This window comes from Spermophilus citellus (genome assembly GCF_964194105.1).
Source record: "Spermophilus citellus genome assembly, chromosome: 1".
In the NCBI taxonomy this organism is placed as follows: Eukaryota; Metazoa; Chordata; class Mammalia; order Rodentia; family Sciuridae; genus Spermophilus; species Spermophilus citellus.
This window is the reverse complement of record NC_138182.1, coordinates 28,615,284-28,637,433: the sequence shown is the minus strand read 5'-3', so window position 1 is coordinate 28,637,433 and position 22,150 is coordinate 28,615,284. Positions and strand designations below refer to the sequence as shown.

At 37.2% G+C, this 22,150-nt stretch overlaps 1 protein-coding gene across 8 annotated transcripts in view; it reads right to left on the bottom strand.

Annotated features, from left to right (window-relative positions):
- The window catches only part of FRY (FRY microtubule binding protein), a gene marked incomplete at its 5' end in the record, with an annotated part of 420,839 nt that overhangs the window by 131,434 nt on the left and 267,255 nt on the right, over window positions 1-22,150 (bottom strand). For all 8 annotated transcript variants that reach the window (XM_081286098.1, XM_081286096.1, XM_081286091.1 and 5 more), the window contains 7 exons: window positions 1,645-1,731; window positions 3,285-3,393; window positions 3,876-3,979; window positions 13,234-13,335; window positions 15,305-15,403; window positions 15,499-15,591; window positions 18,414-18,582. In XM_081286098.1, the coding sequence (XP_081142224.1) occupies window positions 1,645-1,731; window positions 3,285-3,393; window positions 3,876-3,979; window positions 13,234-13,335; window positions 15,305-15,403; window positions 15,499-15,591; window positions 18,414-18,582 (763 nt within the window). The remainder of the gene's footprint in view (window positions 1-1,644; window positions 1,732-3,284; window positions 3,394-3,875; window positions 3,980-13,233; window positions 13,336-15,304; window positions 15,404-15,498; window positions 15,592-18,413; window positions 18,583-22,150) is intronic.

Below are 22,150 nucleotides of genomic sequence, written 5' to 3'. Positions count from 1 at the left end.
TCAACATACGGAAATCAATAAATGTTATTCACCACATCAATAGACTTAAAGATAAGAACCATATGATCATCTCGATAGATGCAGAGAAAGCATTCGACAAAGTACAGCATCCCTTTATGTTCAAAACATTAGAAAAACTAGGGATAACAGGAACTTACCTTGACATTGTAAAAGCTATCTATGCTAAGCCTCAGGCTAGCATCATTCTGAATGGACAAAAGTTGAAGGCATTCCCTCTAAAATCCGGAACAAGACAGGGATGCCCTCTATCACCACTTCTATTCAATATAGTTCTCGAAACACTGGCCAGAGCAATTAGACAGACGAAAGAAATTAAAGGCATAAAAACTGGAAAAGAAGAACTTAAATTATCACTATTTGCAGATGACATGATTCTATACCTAGAAGACCCAAAAGGGTCTACAAAGAAACTACTAGAACTAATAAATGAATTCAGCAAAGTGGCAGGATATAAAATCAACACACATAAATCAAAGGCATTTCTGTATATCAGCGACAAAACTTCTGAAACAGAAATGAGGAAAAACACTCCATTCACAATATCCTCAAAAAAAATAAAATACTTGGGAATCAACCTAACAAAAGAGGTGAAAGATTTATACAATGAAAACTACAGAACCCTAAAGAGAGAAGTAGAAGAAGATCTTAGAAGATGGAAAAATATACCCTGTTCATGGATAGGCAGAACTAACATCATCAAAATGGCGATATTACCAAAAGTTCTCTATAGGTTTAATGCAATGCCAATCAAAATCCCAACGGCATTTCTTGTAGAAATAGATAAAGCAATCATGAAATTCATATGGAAAAATAAAAGACCCAGAATAGCAAAAGCAATTCTAAGCAGGAAGTGTGAATCAGGCGGTATAGCGATACCAGATTTCTTCCTTTGTAGTTTGTGATGCACTCTTCTTGTATCACTGTTTTATGAAGTGTGATAGAAAAGCATTTTGTCCATTTCAGAGAAGTAAATGTCACATAGCTAATAAAAGCGTCAGTGCTGGTGGCAAGTGTCAAATCCAAGCTGTGCTGGCTTCTGGTCCAGTATTCCTTCTATAATCTTATAGAAAAGAACTTTGCAGAGGTAGCTTGCCATATTTCTGATGGTGTTTTTTGAAAGTGTAAGTGTGTTATTCATTTGCATACCCCTGACTCCACATTGTACCCATTCTGGATCCAAGTCCATCCACTTTGGACTCATCTCCACAATCTGCCTCACTCTTGATCAGGGCTGTCACAGAAAATATGCTCACATATTATTTAATTTCACTAGATTTTATGACATTTCATTACATGTATTTGTTCTTCTCTGTTTTATTACTTACAAATACTAAATTTGTTAATCTGCATCAACATAGTTCTAAGTAAAAGCATTTACTTTTCTAAATAAAATAACCTGAATACTTGTTTAATGAAAGGTAGCACAAAAACCTTTCATCATTCTAAATCTATTCATGCAAAATTTTACTTCTGAATCCCCATTATTTGAATCTGGACATGCAGAGAAACAAATATAAGACTTTTGAGAGAAATCATCCCTCATCCTGTTCCCCAATGTTGCAAAGCAAAGGTATGACTCTGAATGCATGCTCTGTTAGAAGTACATAAAAGGATCATTCATACCTCTGGATTGAGACTGAAAGCTTTAGCTGGTTTTCCCACACAAAGAAAATCAAAAATGATTTCTTTCATTGCAAAATCTAAACGTTCCTGGAGAGAACAAAAAAAAAAAACCACACAAAACAATATAAAAATGATGAAGTACACATTTAACATGAAATGGTTATTTTCATCATATGTACCAAACAGGTGGCTACTAGAAAAAAGGGGTACTGCTTAGTTTTACGGATCACAGAGAATCCCTGAGGGAAGATCATGCCCATCTGAGCTGCTGGCAGAGCTGCTTCTGCTTTTGCTTGCTGTGCAAGGATACCTTTATTATATAAGAGATGGAATTAGCTCTGAAAGTAGAAAATGACTGATGACACAGAACAAAAATCAAAACACTTGGTGTCTGAACTTAGAAACAGGTCAAATTATTCCTACTCATACTACAACTGCTGGTAACTTCTTGTATTTTTATGATCTGGCTGCAAGATGACCATTTTCCTCTATTCTCTAATATCTTTTGGTTCATATTATAGCAAATAATTCTACAAGTAAGAATAATTAACAAGACATATTAAGGTTATTTAAATAAGACCATGTCAGTGAGATTCTAGTAATTTGAGATAGTGGCTACTAAGATATGACATGGTCATTTTATACAATATATTCCTGAATAATCAAAGCACATTGTCAACCACCTCATAACTATATGTAGAAAAGTTACATTATTTTATTGTCTATGACTTCCTTTGATCCACACAATTCTGACACATACTGGGCAAGCATTTTCATCCCCATTTTAGAGATACAGAAACTGTGAAAAAAGGTGTTCTCTGACTTGTTTGAGATTAAAAGGGCTGGCTCAAAGGACTGGTGTAAGTCTTTTCATATTCCTCTGTAAATCATGAGGAGGTCAAAGTTGTAAGACCATCAACCCATAAAGTATTTTATAAAGTAAAAGTTGGGTTTGAGGATATAGTTAACCGGAAGAATATGAACTCAGTATGTGTGAAGCCCTCAGTTCCATCCCAATACAAACAAAACAAAGAAACAAACAAATAACAACAACAACAACAAGAAAAGAGTCAAAATCTTAGTTCTAAATAGTTAATAGTAAATTACATACTAAAAATTGTGTTTAATACGACTGGACCTAGTTTTAAAGTAAAGTAGCATATGTAAAGTGCAAGAACGGTTTTTGGCAATGAATAAATTTCTTTGACAAATGTTAATATTCTTTTTTCACAGACAAAAGTTAGAACATTATTAACTTACTCCACAAATTTCAATTGTCTTAAAAATACTTCCTCCAAACATTGGATTCTTTTGTTCTTTTAGAATGCAGAGCAGAGAAAAAACAGGTACAGAGAAGTCAAGAAACATTTTTACTAACAGACTTCATGACCTCAGATTAGTCATTTAGACTTGGTCTCTCAATTTCTTTATTTGCCAGATGCTGAAAATACGTCATATACTGATGTCACAATTTGTTTTGAAGTGAAAGAATAGGGTATGTGTGAAAACACTTAAAACCTTCAGAAAAGTCTGAACACGTAGGATATTGGAGACTTTGCATCTTTTAGTATTTCGTAAGAAAGAGCCTGGCTGCTTAAAAGCAATTAGAAGATTCTCACTGGCAGAAACTTCTCCATTACCTGGGCAATGAACTGGATGATTTTCACAAAGATGTTCAGAGGCATATCCCTTGGCACCACACCGCGGGACCCTTTGGGGAAAAGTGTTGTGATGATGGTTATAAGTCGGCTGGAAAATAAGGGGGGAAAAGAGAAAACAAGCAAGATTGGCTGAGCTCCAGTTCTTTAAGGGAAAAGGCAGATGTTTCATCTTATCTAAGTATCAGAGAATTCAGAAAAACAAACCACCTCATCCTTTTCCATTAGTGTAATTATTCTATGAAATTTATTTTTGGAAAACTAAGGGCAGTTAGAAAATTGCGGCTGTTTTCTTTGTTAAAGTGGTGAATGCAATCCTGGAAGTAGGACTCGTCCATCCTGGTAGAGGCTGGAGTTTCAGTAATGGCTGCCAAACCAAGGACGAAGGAAGGCCTGAAAATACCCTCGGACTTAGATCTTTCAGAAACTGTCTGCTCTGAACAGCTTCTGGCTGGGTTAGGAAAGGCAGCAATAAAAGAAAACAGTCTCCGAAAACATTCCTTGGGCTGAGTAATGTGGGCACAATTGTTAACGCTATGACATGGTCAACAGGAATCCAAGCCAACTCCTTACCTCTGCGTAGCCGTGTTGCTCTCACATTTAATTCGAATCATGTAAACCCACAGTAATCTGTAGAGAGATTCCAGGGCCACTCGAGCCATTTTGGGGTCTTTATTCTACAACAAAAACCAAAATGCAACACTGCTGATTAGTGATGTCTAGACTTGATTCTCTGACTGTCTGGGAAAGACAGGCCCAGTTGGATGGCAGGGTCCCTGCAAGGCACACACTCCATCATCTGGGACTCATGGGGTATTTGTCCTTCAATGCTCATTGACTAAACAATCCATGAGAAAAAATCCAAATGGCCCTGATGGTGGAACAGTCATTCTGGGGGAAGTCACATCATTCTCTCCTTTACCAAAGCACACACTCAAAAAAGACTGCCTTCTCTCTCCTGCCCAGGAAACCCAATTCTTGTAGCAACAACAGTAGAAGCAATCTGTTCTTGCCATTATTAGGTCCTTTTAAACATTGCTATTGCTTTTATTCCTCTTCCTCTTCTGTCCCCATCCCAACTGATTAACCCCCAATATTTATTGACATTAATGTATATTAGGAACTATGCTATAATCTGGAATATATAGAAAAAAAGTTTATTGTTTTCTTTGGATGCTCCCAGACAATGGGAGATGGGTGATAGGTAATAACTAGTCAACTCTAGGACAGTATTAAAACTGGTGGCAACAGGGTACAGAAAGACAACAAAGCAGTTGGGATAGGTTTTCCAGGAGCAGATGAAACTCGGAAGAAGTTTAAATCCATCCATGTTCTCAATCATCCATTCGACAAACATGTGAGTTACTGCTTGGCACTAGAAACTTTGAAAGGAGTAAAAACAAGGGTGGGAGGAGAACTTTTTAAGCAGAGGCAACAGCACATGGAAGCTAAGAGAGCTGACTGAGTGGGGTCATATTTAGGATCTCGGGACATTTGTGTGCTAGTTAAGACCAGTGCAGGGAAGCTGGGTGAAGAAGCAGTGGCTGGTGAGGCTTGAGAGAAAGGCAGGAAACACATCAGGTAAACTTCCAGGAGGGGATCAGGCATCTCCCGGTGGTGACAGGGAGCCCTGAGATCACAGAGACAGGAAATTCCACGTCTGGAGTGTGGGGAATGAAGCCGAGGCAGGCAGACCTCTCGATGTGGCAGCAGTGGGCATCCAGGCAAAGACTAATCAGCAGGAGAGAAGGGCAGGGATCCCATCATCTAGTGGAGATCACCTTCATTCCTCACTTCTGAGGCTCACTCCACCCTTTCAACTGGTTCTGTGAGTTGTATCCACAAAAATGTCTCTTGAACTTGACATCCTCTCCATGGCCACTTCTGCAGTTCAGTCTCTAGCTCTTGTCACCTGGGGCCGAGCTGCAGGAACCTCCTGTCTTCCTGAGTGGATTCCTTCCCCATTGTGCTTTCCTATCATATATGGATTATAATCCTCTGAATTTGTTAATTACAAATCAGGCATTTCCCAATGCCTGTAGGATCGAGTTAACATCTGTGTGCACAGCACACCTGCCCAGTCAATATCTGGCCCTAATCTACCTTTCTTGCTTCCCATCCTGTTATTCTCAAACTACAAGCTCCTCAAATTCCCACTAAGCCTCTTTCCGTTTCCATGTCAGGGATGCCCCTCTCCCCATCACATCCTTTCCTTCTAAGTAAACCCTGTTCTTTTTCCATGGTCAGTCTGAATGTCTCTCCTTCATGTAGCTTTCTCCATTCCTTCCTGATGTCCTGAAGCCCATCTCATTAAAAAGACAGCTGTGGAGGAGGAGGGTTAACTCAGTGATAGGGCCCCTCCCTGCCTGGCATGCACAAAGCCCTGGGTTTGGAACCATAGCACCACAAAAAAAGAAAACAAAACTAATTATTTTCTCCTGAGTGTCCCCTGACCTCATATACCTCCAATGTAGTCTTTAATTTCCTTTTTAAATGTCAACCTCTGGAAGTAGTGGGTTTTCTGACGGGATATATTATTATCTAATTATCCCTGGCATCTATTAGTATTTCTGCCATTCTACAGGAAATCAATAACTGTGTGCTAAACAGTCTTTCAATGCCAGTCTTAGCCTCACAGAGTTCTACCCATTTTCTTCTCAGAGTGGATAATTTGGGGAGTGCTCATAACTGTTTAGGAATAGTGTAGGATAAATTTTATCTCTAAACTATTACTGAATAAAGATGGGGCATAAATAAATGCTATGGGAAAGACTACAGTGAGTAGTTTTTAGATGTAGGGAAGGTCAATTTCTTATGTCTATGTAATCTAAAAGTAACTTTTACCATGGTCATTAGTCTAAAAGTCTAAATTTTCATTTGCATTTAGGGTGGTTTCTATCCTTGTGTTTGTTGTTCTATTTGTATTTTCAAGTGCGCATGTGATATTAGCTTAATTATTAAAATTTTATGTATTTTAATGTCTTGTATGAATTACCTTGCATTGTCCATTGTGGTTTTTTAAAAATATTTATTTTTTAGGTTTAAGTGGACACAATATCTTTATTTTACATTTATGTGGTGCTGAGGATCGAACCTAGTGCCTCATGCATGCTAGGCGAGCACTCTACCACTGAGCCACAACCCCAGCCCCATGTCCATTGTGGTTTTGAATTCTTTTTCTTTTTAGGGGTTTTCTAGATGTTCCTGCATGCTTACCATTCCAAGTAAACTTTGTAACTACTTATCTATCTCCAGAAAAAAAATAGCTTGGCTTTTTAGAAACATGCATTTACAAGAAAAGTGTTTTTCTCTTCTCTTCTTTTTTTGTCTAATATAATAGGTATCATTCATCAAATGTTTCAGTTACTTAAAAGAACTTCAAACTAGTAATACTGCATTTAAACTTTTCTCTCATTAAAAAATTTCAGGTATTCTGAATGTTCTTCCAGTTGCTCCAAATCAGTAAATGTCTCTAGTGTACTTAGTAGTTAAAAGCAGGCTCTACACATAGACTGTCTGGGTTCGAACCTGTCCTGACTACAATTTAATAGCTGTGTGGCCAGCCTTGGGGAAGCTCCTTAAGCTCTCTGTGTCTGATTTTTCCTGAGATGCAAAAGACAAACCTATCTATCTCATAGTAGAGGTATGAGAGTTAAACAAGCAAATGCATAGGGGGTTATAGCACTCTGCCTGCTCATACTTCTTTATTATGTACCAGGAATCCAGCAGTAAACAAGGGAAATGCCATCCTGTTCTGGGGGAGTTTCTGTTCTAGCAGATTCTCACTTATACATTTTCCTTTCTTAGTATATGTATTAGTGTTTTCAAATTGCATAATACATCATTTAAAATTCTCTCATGCACATTATCTCAATTGTGAATCATGATGTGGAAGGGCACGTATCATCCCAATTTCACTGCAGACCTTAACTGAAATCTCTAAAATGATTCACGTGTCTTCTGTTAACTTTAATTTCTTTCAAACATGTTTCCTGTCTTTCCCTCTCACCTTTTTTGCCGTGGCTTATTGTGATTTGTGTTCTTTTATTCTTAACTATTGGTGCTCTCAGAGAGGCCAAAGAGCAATGTGGCTGAGGTTATTATTTTGTTTTGCTGACGGATTAAGTACTGGTAATTGACTTGTAGCATTTCAGGGTGATATCACTGACTGCTATAATTGTCTCCTAAAGTGGTTTCCTTGCCCTTCTTTTGTTCTCCGTAAAAATAATATTAAGATGCAAACATGATTATTTAATTAAAAAAATTTAAAGTCCTTAATTGGCTTCTAATAACCTACTGGACAATGTCCAAATTCCATTAAGAAATTCCATATTATAGAGAATTGCTCAAATACTCTATTGGGACCTAATAGCTTGTCTCTACTTGAAGACATTCAGAACGCTTCCTCATGGTCTGTTTAATTCCCTCAGCCCCTAACACAATGACATAATAGGTGCTTGATGTTTATTTTGAGAATATAGACATTTTTAGCATATCACTGATATCTGTATCAAATATTTCAACTTCAAGATCAAAGAACCATTTTTTTTGTTGGAATCTGTGTCTCCATTAATTAATTAACAATTAATTTATATATTAATTATGCCGTCAAGGTTTGTTAATAAAATTGTTCAGGAAAAATAGTGGGCATTAGGGCAGACTACATCTTCCCTGGACAGGTGCTTCTCACCTCAGGGCCACTGACTTCATGTGACATGTTAACCTTTTTAATGACATGCCCACCTTCTTTAAGTTTTGCTTTTAATGTAGTTAAAGCAATTTGGAATTGGTAAGAAACAAGGTGAGTTGAATTCACCAATGAGTTGGCTGAATTCACTGGTCACTGGTTCAGACCAATGTTTCTCATGGTTTATCAGCCAAACATTGTCACCAAGTCATCTGGCTGCTTCTAAATATCCAGATCCCTGGGCAGCATCTAGACATTGTGAACCAGAACCTCTGAAGGTGGGTTTTAGGAAGTTATATTTTACAACAGGCTTCCTTAGAGATCCTTGTGTTTAAGAAGGTAAAAACCTATTGACACACATGGATAAACAATTTTAGTCATCTTAACGATCTTGCTATACTTCTAGTTTTAAATCCCATTTCAAGTAAAACTATTTAAATGAATCTATTTCTTTGTTATATTAATTTGTAAATCATAGTAATCTCCTTTGTTTGAACGTTCCTTTAGGATACTTGAATCAGTTTACTTGGATCATAATTCACCCCCTTTCATCACTACATGTTATTCAAATAACATACTGTTGAAGTTTGTGATAATCTCTAATATTGTTAACCAATAACTTATGGAGATTATGTTTTCACTCAATGGTTGTATAAGAATAAGATGTTTTCATCCAACAATAAGATTTTTTCACAAAATTATAGAAATAAAGTTAATATTAAGCAGAATAATCACATTCTGAAAACTAATATTTAAACTACCTAATACTATACCATTTAAATTTGGTATTCACAAAGAGAATAGCCTTCATTTTAAGGCAAATGCCTTACATTTTGAATCATTCAGGTAACAGTTATGGAATCTTTAATGTTATTCAATGTCTTCATTTATAAAGATGTCATTAATAACCTTATTATCATATGAAAATTCCTCAAAACTATCTTTCTTTAAGTTGTGGTTGGACACAATACCTTTATTTTATTTATCTATTTTTATATGGTGCTGAGGATGGAACCCAGGGTCTTGCATGTGCGAAGCAAGCACTCTGCTGCTGAGCCACAACCCCAGCTCCAAAACTATTTTTAAACATCATTGTAGTTGCTTCACACAAATATATATTAAGTATAAGAGACAATTCATCAACTATCCTATTTATGGCAACAACACTTGTTTGGGGGTTCTTACTGGAAATCAAAATACCTTGCTGAATTTCCCTTTTCTGACCTACCTAAATTCCTCATTCACTATCATAACATCTTATATGATTTCCTTTGGAGCAGTTATCGCTGAGGTTTTTGTTCTCATGCATTTATTTACTTACTTATTATCTGTCTCCTTCACTAAAGTGCAAGGTTTAAGAGAGCAAATAGGGCTGAGGTTGTGGCTCAGTGGTAGAGCGCTTGCCTAGCATGTGTGAGGCACTGGGTTCAATTCTCGAGACCACATATAAATACATAAAATAAATAAATAAAGGTCCATGGACAACTAAAAAATATTTAAAAAAGAGAGAGAGCAGGTAGTATTATTGTCTTATTCATCACATTTTCTCAGCATCTAGGACAGCACCTGCTAGACTACTTGAAAAGATCTGCCAACCAACTGATGGACTTAGTAAATCAATGAATTCAGATTCTAAAACAAGTGGCAACTGAGACAAAAGCAGAATCATTTCTTACTTTATACTTTGGTTTTACTATGAAACTAGGATTACTAAGGTCTACCTTTAGTAAGTGTTGCTATCTAAGCATGATTTTTAGAAAAAAAAAAAAAACAGAAATAACATCCACGAACGCATGTGACATTCCCATGACACACATGACAACCACTCTCTTGGTTCTTAAAAAATCTTTGATTAACGAGAGACAATATCATAAAGTGCAAATTTCTTAACTGTTGAGGCTTCTTTTATGATTTTTTTCTTTATAATCCAGGCCTCACTGATATATTATATTCATTTTTATAAAAGGAAACAAATTAAAAATTCTCATGTAATAACATCTACTTTTGAAGGACAAGAAACTAGTACATAGTTGTGAATGAAATAAATATTATGTTTTAACAGTATTATTAAATCAAGTTCTTAAAATATATTTCCTTTTTCAGAATTAGGTATCTGGACGATATGAAGGGAATGTGTCATTTTAAAAATAGCTCAATATGTTTAAATTCTGACATAAAACAGGATTGGTTACCATGGACAAGAATTCCTAAAAGACGTGAATGTCTTGGTGAGAAGGTGCCATAAATTTCTTAACACTTTACAATGGCATGTTGCTTTTATATGATTGACCAAGTTAAACGTTAAAGAATTCAGGTCTGTGCTCCCAAAGCAGGCTAAAGACAGACTCATGCTGAGGATGAACCAGGGCAAGGACCCCAAACTAGACCTGAATCTGGGAGCTTGTTTACTGGAAAGCATGAGGCTGTTGTCCTACATACCTCTCCTCTGCTTAGGTCACGCTGCCACCTTGATGACTCCCCACTGCAGAAGCCATCAAAGATGGTCATCAAGTTCAACATGGGGGATGTGAACACTAGGTTCATCTTTCTGAAGCGTACAGTGGAAGAGATAGGAAAGGAAGTGGGGGAAGAGAGCCAGAAGGTGTATATGGGGAAGTGCTGGTTGTCCCTTGTGAAGTGGTATGGTTGGTTCTAAGGTATAAAATACTGAAGCTATCCAAGACCAAGACCACTTCTGAAGCCATATTCGTTTTCCTTCAGGTATTTCTTCTATCTTGAGGATGGATGAGGAGGTCTGGAAAGTTGTTTATATAGTAATGATGTTTATAAATAGCCCCATTCAAATACTGACCGGGTTGAGTTCTAAATATGAGATACAATTTTATTCTGCTTGTAACTCATCAACAATCTTTTTATATCTTTTTGGCTTTTGGGTAGTGAATTCCAACAGTTTACCACCCATAAAGTAAAACATTCTTGCCTTTACTTTGCCTGATGAATACTGCTTTCACACTCCATGAGGTACAGGTATCCTCCTGCTCCCAATCTTGGATTTCACAATCAGCTTTTAGAGCCAGTACATAGTGGGTGCTTACAACCATCTCTGTCTGTATCTCGCAGTTTGAAGCTTTATTACATATTCCTCAATGAAATGTTAAGCATTTCGAGGTCAGGGACTCTTGTTCTACATCTAGATTCCAGTACCTTCCCTAGCACCTCACAAACGGAAGACACTACAAAATCCTCATGAATGAAATTGAATTCTTGAATGTGGTTTAGTCTCTTAAGAGCATTGATTTTACATACTCTTTCTGACCTTATTGCTTCTCTGTTTTAGAAATTCTAATGTGTGAAATGTTTGTGTAGGAAAATACCGTCAGAATCCAGACCCACTTCTCTCTGGGGCAGTTTATAACCCCTCTTACTAAGTCTCTGATGGGCTTAGACTAGAGCTTTAAATAGTATTATAATTTGGACGTAAATTAGAAAGGAAGATGCTCTGCTAGGTTTCAAAAACAACGTTGGGCTAAAAAAGTTGGCCTTTTTAATCATAGCAATAAATTATTATGCAAAATATCATAATTTTAGCCAAAATTCATCAATCACATTATACATACTACATACAGGAAGCCACTCTATGAGCATTTTCAATTATTTCTCTTTGTTTTGAAGAAAATAGCTATTTTCTATCTGTACAAAATGTAAAAAAAAGTATTAAATGGGATTAATAACTGGATACTTAAAAGTAGACTGAATAATAAAAATGGCATTGGGCTGCACTTCAGAATCATATATCAGGGCAATGGATAAATCCTCAAACAAAATACTTCAAAGCAGCCATTATATAACAGTTGATAACCCTGAAAAGCACTTCAGTCTTAGGAGTCCTTTAAAAGCTTCATTCTCTATCCACTGCTATTATATTTCACTGCCATTCTGAAGAAAATGAATGATTCTAATCTTGGATTTCACAATCAGCTTTTAGAGCCAGTACATAGTGGGTGCTCAAAGCAGCTCTAATGCAGATTATTGTGTAATTATGGTAAAGGCCAAAATAATATAATTAATCTTAACCATTTTGCCAAATTAAAGTGTCTTAGGAAAAACACAAAACGAGGCAACACGTACAAGCACATGCAAGATTTTACAACTAAATGTTTTCTAAAACTGGAAAGCAGCAAATGTCAAACCTGTAAAAGACACTGAACCACAACTTTGAACACAAGTGGGAACAAGTGTGAAGAATACCTCCTATTTACACTTATTATCACGGAGGGGTTTCATTTAGTTGCCTTCTATCAATAGGTCACTAAACACACAGCATGTTTACCATTTGAAACCTATAAAGCCAATTTCCAACCTAATCATCATGGCTGCTTTACCTGTAGGCTTCTTGGTCCCAGGGACCACGACTTTCATTCCTTGTGTCACCACGTTGTCACTGTTTACTGCTCCCTTCCCAGAGAGCAGTAAACAGTGACAACTTGATTACTGTCATGTGGCTTGGACAGAATACCCTCAAGTAATTACACCACAGTGACAACTACTGCTTTACAAAAATGGAGTAACTCAGGGCTCAGCACAGCCTAAAGACTCTCTCTCTATACATAATGGAATAGCTCTGCGCAGGGCAAGCCTGCCCCCCACACCTAGTAAAAGAGAACATTTGCTTCCTATATAAATTATGGTATGAAGTAGGATGTGTGAATTGAATGAAATAAAAATATTAGTAATTAAACAATGAAATAAAAATAAAACTTGTGATTGCCTCACTCATGACACTAAGTGAACCACGAGTACTTTCAGTGAATTAAAGCTGATGGAAGTGATAGAACTTGTTAATAAATTCTGACACTGTCGAACGACACAAATATGTCCATCATATGTTAATGGCATGGCATGCTAATGACACTAAGTCTATCCTTCCATAGAAGGGAGTTTTATTTCCAAAATATTTACCCAGGCTGAAGGGGATAGAAGAAGGATGTGTGAGGTATAGGTGAGCATCCGAAATCAATGCACATGCTTCTGTTGGCTAAACGTGGCCATTTTAAATTTCTATATCATTTAGATTAAATGTGACAAAGATGCATATCAAGCAGCATTTAATTCTCTTTAAAGTGATCCTTATTGGAACAGATTTATTTTCCCCAAACCTGAAGTGATTTCTCTTATCCCTAGTCAGAAGCCTAGACGCCTGCCTGAGAACTGTATTGTGAATTCTTGTAAAGGATTTCTTTTCTTTTTTTTTTTTTTTTTTTGGTCCAGATGACAAATACTAACCTTAAGGTTGGACAAACAGTTGTTAAGAAAAACATGCCACCTATTCAGGAACAGCTGCTTCTGACTGACGCAGAGCAGACAGGTCACCAGGGGGTACAAGGCCTGAGAAGAAAGAAGACGAGATCACAGAATGATATTTCAATGAATCAGGTAACACATATTTTCTGTACCAATTACTTCACCATCTCCCTCTGCTATCAGGGTTTGAATAAGTTGGACACTAAGTTACACAAGGCCCTAATGGGTGTCCAGCGGAGGTGGGCATTTTGCAGATACTTTCTGATAATGCAGGGGATGGAATCATCTAGAACTATGGATAAAGTATAGTGATATGCTTCATGTATAAGAACAGAGAAATCTGATTCACTTAAGTAGTCTTCACTTAGGAACCTTGAAAACAAATACCCAGCAAATGTGCTGCCTGCCCAGAGAGCAGTGAACAGTGACCAACTGATTACAGTCATGTGGCTTGAAAAGAATACCCTCAAGTAATCACACCACAGTGACAACTACTGCTTTATAAAATGGAGTAACTCAGGGCTCAGCACAGCCCAAAGACGACTTTTCTATATATAATGAAGTAGCTCTGAGCAGGGCAAGCTGGCCTTCCACACCTAGTAAAAGAGAACATTTACTTTCTGTCACTATATGTGTAAACCATTGTTTTGCATTTTCTCATGGATCCTAACCAAGATACTAACAACTCACCATCTTAGGTCACTGCCAATCTTCGGGGGAGGGAAAGAGCAGGAAGGCACATTAATTTTGAAAATGTTACTGGCTTTTTCACTTATAAATATCTACTTGTTTGTCTCTGTCTTAGAGGTAGGTATATATATTTTCTTTTGCATGCAATCCTCCTGTAATTAAGGAAGATTCCTAAAAGAAATGTTATTACATTGGTAAACTCCTCTAAGACAAATTTAACCACAGAGGAATTTGCTTATGACCAAATAAACAGAGGTGCTACTGTGCTTTTCCTGCCGAACTGGGCCAATTTCCCACAGCAACTAAAGACATAAAAGCTAATGGGCAGCCACCCAAGAAACACATGCAGAACTCACTACCATTTTGCTAAGCCAGATCTTAGATAACCTTTATGATTCCCAAAGAACTCAGGCTGGCGAAGATTTAAACAAAAGCATAACTGGCTTATCTATTAACTTGAACTAGCAAGAAACAATTGCCAGAGATGAGATTCAGTGCTTGGCAATTCATTAACTTATTTTTTCTTCTTCTTTAAATTAGCTTAGCTTTAAAGGGCTTTGAACTACTGTTTCCATTGAATGCAACTCTGATGCCAATCACTAGTATTAAAAAAAAAAAAATGCATCAATTAGTCACAGTGACATTGGAATGTGGACAAATGAGCCAATTTGTTATCACTACCAGAAAAGCAACATGCTCAGCAGTGTCTATACTTGTAAACTAGCCTCAACCCTACTAAACAACCATCTAAACAGCCATCTAAACAACCTATTTCCTCCACACTGTCCTGATTGCCCTGGCACACTACATGCCAATTTGTAAACCAGAGCTTTATTTACTGTGGAGGGTAATCTGCTTCTTTTCAGTACAAACCCTCCCCAGGAACTGCTTTCCCAGCCTTCAGAGAACCTCGCCTGGGGACCACTATTTCCCATCCCGATTTTCTGCCTACTTCAATTCTGATCCTGAATGTCAGGATAGGAATTACCCAGTATATAGGATCCTGGGGATTGAGAAGAGGAACTTCACAAACTTTAGCTTTTGGATTGGGGGTAAAAATAATCCTTGGAAATTTAAACAAAAATCATATTAAGCCAATCTTAAAAAACAAAGAGCAGAATCCATAGAACCAGAAGGGTCATCGGAGGTGACACGGTCAAATCCTCTTCTAGTACCGTGATTCACAGTTGATAATAAATGTAAGCTCGAAAGTTTGAAAGCCTTTATGAGGGAGTCAGTCATAGGTAATTCTTCCATCTGTGGCATTCTTATACAAGGATTCTACAAATCAAATAGATTTCTGCCTGGCAATTTTAATCTCTGCAGTTTTGTTTGTGTTTTGAATTTTCTCGTAGATACTAACCAAGGAATGCTTCTTTCTAGAAGAAAGTTCCAGAGTGGTATCATATAGACTTTCCACGAAGTTTCTAAGGCAGGGAACATTCACTTCATTTTTAACGGCCTGCAACAGAAGTGCATGTGAATATTCTATTATTGAGACTGTTAAGTCTGTCATTCAGTTTGAAGAAGTTCTTAGAAAGGGAAAGGGTAACTCACAGCTGCAACTGGGACAAGGATTTCCACAAAGAGTCCAGCCAAGGCATGTTTGATATCTTTGTCTTTGACTTCAAGGAAATAATGGGCACATTCCTACCAAGAAGAAAGAAGGATTGAAAAGTACATGTAAAATGTATTTAAGCAAACTTAATAGTTTTCTTAATCATACATACCAACACCAGCCTCTTCTGTAATCTATTTAAAGATCACTGGACCAGGCATTTGTATCAAGTCGAAAGGTTTACAAGGGCCTCAGTGACATTTCACAAGGCTGGTTTTCTCTCTTTCCTCCTATATCTAGTTCAAGCCACTCTTGTGAAAGGACAAAACATCTACAACCAGTAAGCACACATTTATCTTCTGGATTACTGGCTGGTTCGTTCAGTCATTCATTTCCAATAAGGGTCTGTAGATCACTTACCCTGTGTGGGGGCCTGAACCCTTGACTAGGCCGCAAACACAGATCCCCAGGGAGGGAAAACATGGGGAGACAGGCTGAAGACAGTAAACTTATTTTGGGCCCGGTGCCGGATGGCCTCGGGTGCAGAGCTGTTTACTTGCTCTGACATTTTAGGTGTGTTTATTATTCAGATCGTTTCGTAAGCAAGTTTGGAATGCCTCCCTTCCCCACCTCATACAAGGCTTTGGTGTGGTTCCCACAGCAAGGACGTCTCTGCAGGTTGCCCAGGGACTTGTCCTATAGGAAAGGAGGCCTTCCTCGAGCACTGCCAGCCTTCTCTCCTCCAGGCCTTCTGCTAGTGCTTCCTGTGGCCTCTGCCAGGCCCTATTTCCATCCAAGAATCCAGGCTACACATATTTCATGACATACTAATTTCCACATTAGCTCTCACCCTTTATCAGAGTTGCAATTGGGAAGACAGGCAAGAACAGCTGCTAAGGTCCTCAGTCTACCAACATCATATTACAACGTCAGCTCTGGGTGGGCAATACCAACCTAGGAGTCAGAGAGACTGTTTTCCCCAGACACAATGGAGTTTATGGTTCCCAGGATCATGGCTCTTTTGCTACCTTTTGCCTAGGTATGCATGTATCAAGTTGTCACCCAAGTACAGACACATATGATCTATTAGTATGAAAGTGGGATAAAAATAATAGCATAGATAAGAATCACCAAGTGATTATCATGTACTAAGAATCCTCAATGTTAATGTCATTACCAGCACCTTTTAGGTGAATTAATTGGGATGAAAAGGACAATGTGACTGGCTAAGGTCACAGAGCCGATAAGTACTGGTTCTTCAATCCAAATCCAAGAGGTCTGACACACAATGTCCATCTGCCCTCTCTCCACCCCTCTACATACCAGCTTTATGGAGAGATGATTCATATACTCTGCAATTTACTCATTTGAAGTATTCAGTTCACTGGATTTTGGTCTACCAACACTTGTGCATCCATCTAGCACCACAATCAAATTTAGAACATTTTAATGCCCCCCAAAGAAACTCTGTACCCCTTGGCAGATACTCTCTACCTCTCCATCCACTCCAATGCTCAGTCCTAGGCAACCATTAATGTATTTTCTCTCTCTATGGATTTGCCTATTATGGACATTTCAGGTAAATGGATTCACATTCTACATGAGCTTTTGTGCCTGGCTTCTTTTACTAAGTATATTTTTAAGGTTCATTTATTTTGCAGCATGCATCAGTACTTTACTGCATGGATATACCACATTTTGTACATTCCATTGTATGGATGGATATGTCACATTCTGTTCATCCATTCATTGGTTTACAGACATTTGAGTTATTTTCACTTTGGCCTACAATGAATAATGCTGCTATGAACATCTGTGTTCAAGTTTATGTGTGAACATACACTTTTATTTTTCTTGGGTGTATACTATATACCTAGAGTAGAACTTTTGGATCATTGGGTAATTCTACGTTTGGGCACCTGAGGAGCTTCCATGCTGTTTTGCATTCACATTAGCATGGCATGAGGGTTCCAGTTTCCTCCCATCCTCTCCTATGTTTATTACGTGCCTTTTTAATAGCTGCCTTTTTGATTATAGAATGGTACAATCTACATTCATAACTCCTACATCCAAAGTCTCAAGTAAGATGAGTACCAAATCTAATTTACAGAAGTATTAGAAAAATGCCTTCAGGTACCAACGTTTTTGTAAATTTTTTTTGGTACCAGGGATTAAACCCAGGGGTGTTTAACCACTGAGTCACATCCCCAGCCCCCCCTTTAAAATATATTTTATTTAGAGACTGAGTCCCATTAAGTTGTTGAGGCTGGCTTTGAACTCACAATCCTACCTCAGCCTCCTGACCAGCTGGGATTACGGGTATGCTCCACTGTACCCGGTTGTAAACTCTTAATAGAGCTATGGATTCTCCCAAGTTCTTAATAATAACGATTTTTTTTTTTTTTGCTATGCACCATAATGAATTCAGGTTGATAGACATCAAACCTATATGATTTGGTTGATTTTTTTTTTTAAATGAAGATTCCTGTAAATGTTGATGTAGCCAATCCAATGCTGTCAATTTCCTTGGCTCATGATGATGGGATGTCCAGATCAACTTATCATAAGCTGAAAATATCATTAAGAGGAAATGGCATTGAACACCCCTACCTTAGTGAATGTCCTGGCCTAACCACAGGGCACATTGTGGTCCTGGCTGTTTCCCACCATGATGATGGGGCTGGCTAGGAGCTCTGCCCAGCATCTAGAGAGAGATTCAGACCCAAATTCAAAACTTGAAAGGCAGTTTCTACTGAATGTGTATACCTATCACACCATTAAAGTTGAAATATTACTAGATGAATCACTGTAAGTTGGATCCCGCTTATAAAGGGTTTTCACAATCGAGGTGTCATTCTGATAAAGGGAATTACTTGAGTTGATCACCACTTAGTTCTCTTGCCCAGGACTTTACCTGCATAAATTGAAGGGAGGCCTCAAAGTCTTCCACAGGATACATTTTAATTCGAAAGAATTTCATTCCCATTATCAAGCTGATAATGCTCTGCACCACATACGGATTTTGCTCTTTGTGCCGTAATTCTTTTAACTCTGCCATAAACTTCTTCTTGACAGCAGGGAATCTACAAAAAGAACATAAGTGGTTTATCAAGTGACAGGAAAGCCATGCAATGGGGGCTGCCAGCACCTAAAGTGACAGTGTATGGTCATCAGATCCTTAGAAACAGGTGAAGTACAATGACTGTCATTTCACAAGGATTTGACATTCGGGATTTGGTAGAGTCCAATTTTCTCCTTTCCCCCTCTTATTCGACAAGATGCTTCACCTCTCCTTCAGACTAGGGAACAGACCCACCATTATTTAGACTCTCTCAAGATGGTTTAGCTCTTAAATTGAACAGACAAAAAGCTCCATTTCCTCAGGCTTAGCAATTTCCAACATACTTACAGACCTCCAGGGCCTAAAGTGTCAAATTTTGAGTATGTGAGTAATAACATACTAGGGTCAGTTATTTCTGATGGTGACAGCAAATGATTTTTGGACTTACAAATAAGGCCAAAGATATTCTGACATCTATTTCCAAAATTTTCTCCTGTTGTTCCTTGATAGTTTTAGATTAATGATCATGGAAAAATATATTTTGAAGTTGAAGGAAAAATCTAGTAATGGGAAAATCTAGTAATGGGAAAATTATGTTTAAAAGATATGGAGCTGTCTATTATATGTATGGGATTTTATAATTTAATGTGGTGAATATGAAAACAAACAAAACAAACTTATTGTATTATTTGAAAGCAAAATAATATTAATTGCAACACCAACAACCATGTCATATAAGTTTAAAAAAAGAACGGCTTTTTAAAAACCTATGAGAGATTTTTTTTAAACTTCTGAGATATGCTGCTTTGATTATTAGTTAAAAAACAAAAAAGAAAAACACAGAAATCCAGGTATGATTAGAAAACACACTTGTGATTACAAAAGCTAAAGGCAAACTAATAGAGGCAAACCAACAGAATCACAGAAGTTGGGAACAATTCTCACCCCAAAGTAGAAGTTTTAGGACACACAATAAAGATAGCTGAGCACATAGACCGTTTCCCAAATGGAAAGGGGCCAGTTTTGGGGGTTGGGGGGAAATTACATGGTGTTCATTTTATAACAATTTGTTAAACTATATATTTGTTTTATGGGTTTTTATATATATTTGCTACATGTATTTCACAATAAAAAGATTTTACAAAAGCAATAGAGCAGAAAATATAAATAACTTCAAGGCACAAATACTTTATGAATGAGATATTCTCTAATGGGTTGTTAATGTAGTTAAGGATATTTCAGGGTTTATTCCTAATCTGTGGTGGCATTTTGTGGCTTTCCACAAAACATTCACTTTCAAGACAGCATTCCAAACAGGCCCATTCTGACATTTCTTAAATACTATTGAATATTAGTTGTGTTTACTTTACAAGTAAAATATCATGGAGACTAGTTGGAAGATTATATATTACTTTTTAGGATGAAGAAATCAGCAAAACTGAAATGCAATTTTTATTTATAAAACTTACAAAATAGATTTGATATCAGATAACATCTATTTGAAGAAGTTTTAAAACTACACTATTGAATATTTTGGAATATAAATTCAAAGCTCCAATGTCATCATCCTTTCCTAAATATTATAGATAAAAACTGATGGAGATGATGATGATAGTAGCAAGCAGATACAGTACCCACTCCACGCCAGCCATGGGCCAGTTACATATAGTGACTTATCTAATCCTCAACAACACTGTGTGCAGGTTCAATATTATATCATTTTTTTTAATGGAAGAGGAAACTAGGGAAAGATTTCATAACCTGATAAAATTTCATAGCTGAGAGGCTCAGAAGTTAGCATTTGAAGCCATGTCTGGTTCTAAAATCTCTATGTCTAAACCAGTTATTCTCAAAAGCACGTTCTCCAGATTGGCAGCATCTGGGAGCTTACTAGAATGCACATTTCTGGACCTTCCCCAGACCTACTTTTATGGACTAAAGTGTCCCCAACTCTGGATCATACAAAGAAGTACTAATTTCATGTATCTCAGAATATCACTATGTTTGGAGTCAGGGGCTTTAAAGAGGTGATTGAGTTAGGGTGGCCCCAATCCAATATGCCTAGAGAATAGAAGAGGAAAAAGTATGTTCACAATGGGAAAGGACCTCATGAGGACATAGGGGGAAGGTGGCCACCTGCAAGGTCAAGGGAAAGGTCATAGAAGAAACCACTTCATCCAGCACCTTGATCTTGAACCTCTAGCCTCCAGAACAGTGTGTAAATAAATGTCTGTTGTTGAAGCCATCCAAACTGTGGTCCTTTGTTACACTGTCCCCAGTAAACCAATACATATGAGTAACTGCCTAGCCAATGGGGAGTGTACGGATTTAAAGTGAGGTGACTTGAGAAGGCCATGAACACTTTCTTCAAGCACTAAATCATTACATGGAAGAAAATGAAGGGAAAACTTATGGCAAAAAGACATTTGAAAATGGAATGAACTCTAATATATTATATAATTTACTTGTCTATGGGATTTGTTGGTTGTCTGATTCCACTGATGAGTTGTAAGTGCCACAAGATCAGGCACATAGTAGGTGCTCAGTACATGTTCTGAGTGGGTTAATTTCCTTTGGGGGAGATAGTGAGTTTCCTGTCATGGAGGCATGTAAGCAGAAGCTGAGCAGGTCACTGAGAGGTCTCTTGCAGATGGCACATGGCTAGGCTACTTGAAGATCCTTTTCAAAGTTGAAATTTTGTGAAGTCTGATTTTACTTCTACTGATGAATGAAATAAAGGTAATTTTCACAGAAAAAATACAAATTTAAACATTTGTTCTTACACCTTTTATATCTGACTAAGCAGAGGTAGGAAAGGCCAGGTTATTTGTATAACTCAGTCTATCGATCTTCTCATGAGATGGCTGCTAAAACTTTATTTCTCATTTAAAAATAAATATGACTATCTTTTACTGTTGAAAGTTCCAAATGATATGAACATGTTATGTTAGCATAAAAGCAATCCAAAAATCCACTTCCCTTACAATGATTATAGGGAAAAGCCAATTTTTCAGTGACCTTTTCTTTAGAACTTAGACAAATACAGTAAGTAAATACTCAGCCTTTGGCAATACTATACATTTCACATTAAGATATATTGTGCATATGCACAGCATATATTTTTAACCAAAGTACACAGAAAAATCTAATTTTAACTTAATTTACTTTGAAAAAGTCAATACTATGTATGGATATCTCTTAATAGGAATACATTCATTACTGACAGGAATTAAGTAGCATTATTACCAGGAATATTAAAACAGTGATTCTGCTAAAACTCAAAGACCAAGTAAGCCTTAAAACCTGAAGTTATAATGTGGAAAATATTTAATATGCATTACCATTGGAAACTAGATACATAATCTAAAATTCAAATTATTATAATACTTATAAAAATAAAAAATGTTAATCACACTGAACCAGATTTAAAAAAAAGTGTTTGGGGGTGGGGTGTTTAATCTCCTTGAGAATAAGAGAAGCAGTACTTTTCTAAAGTGAAGATAAAGAAATGGTCCTGGTATACTTATGAGAACGAAGACGTAATTCATGGTATGACACTAAGGTAAGATTGTATTATCTATCGATAAAGG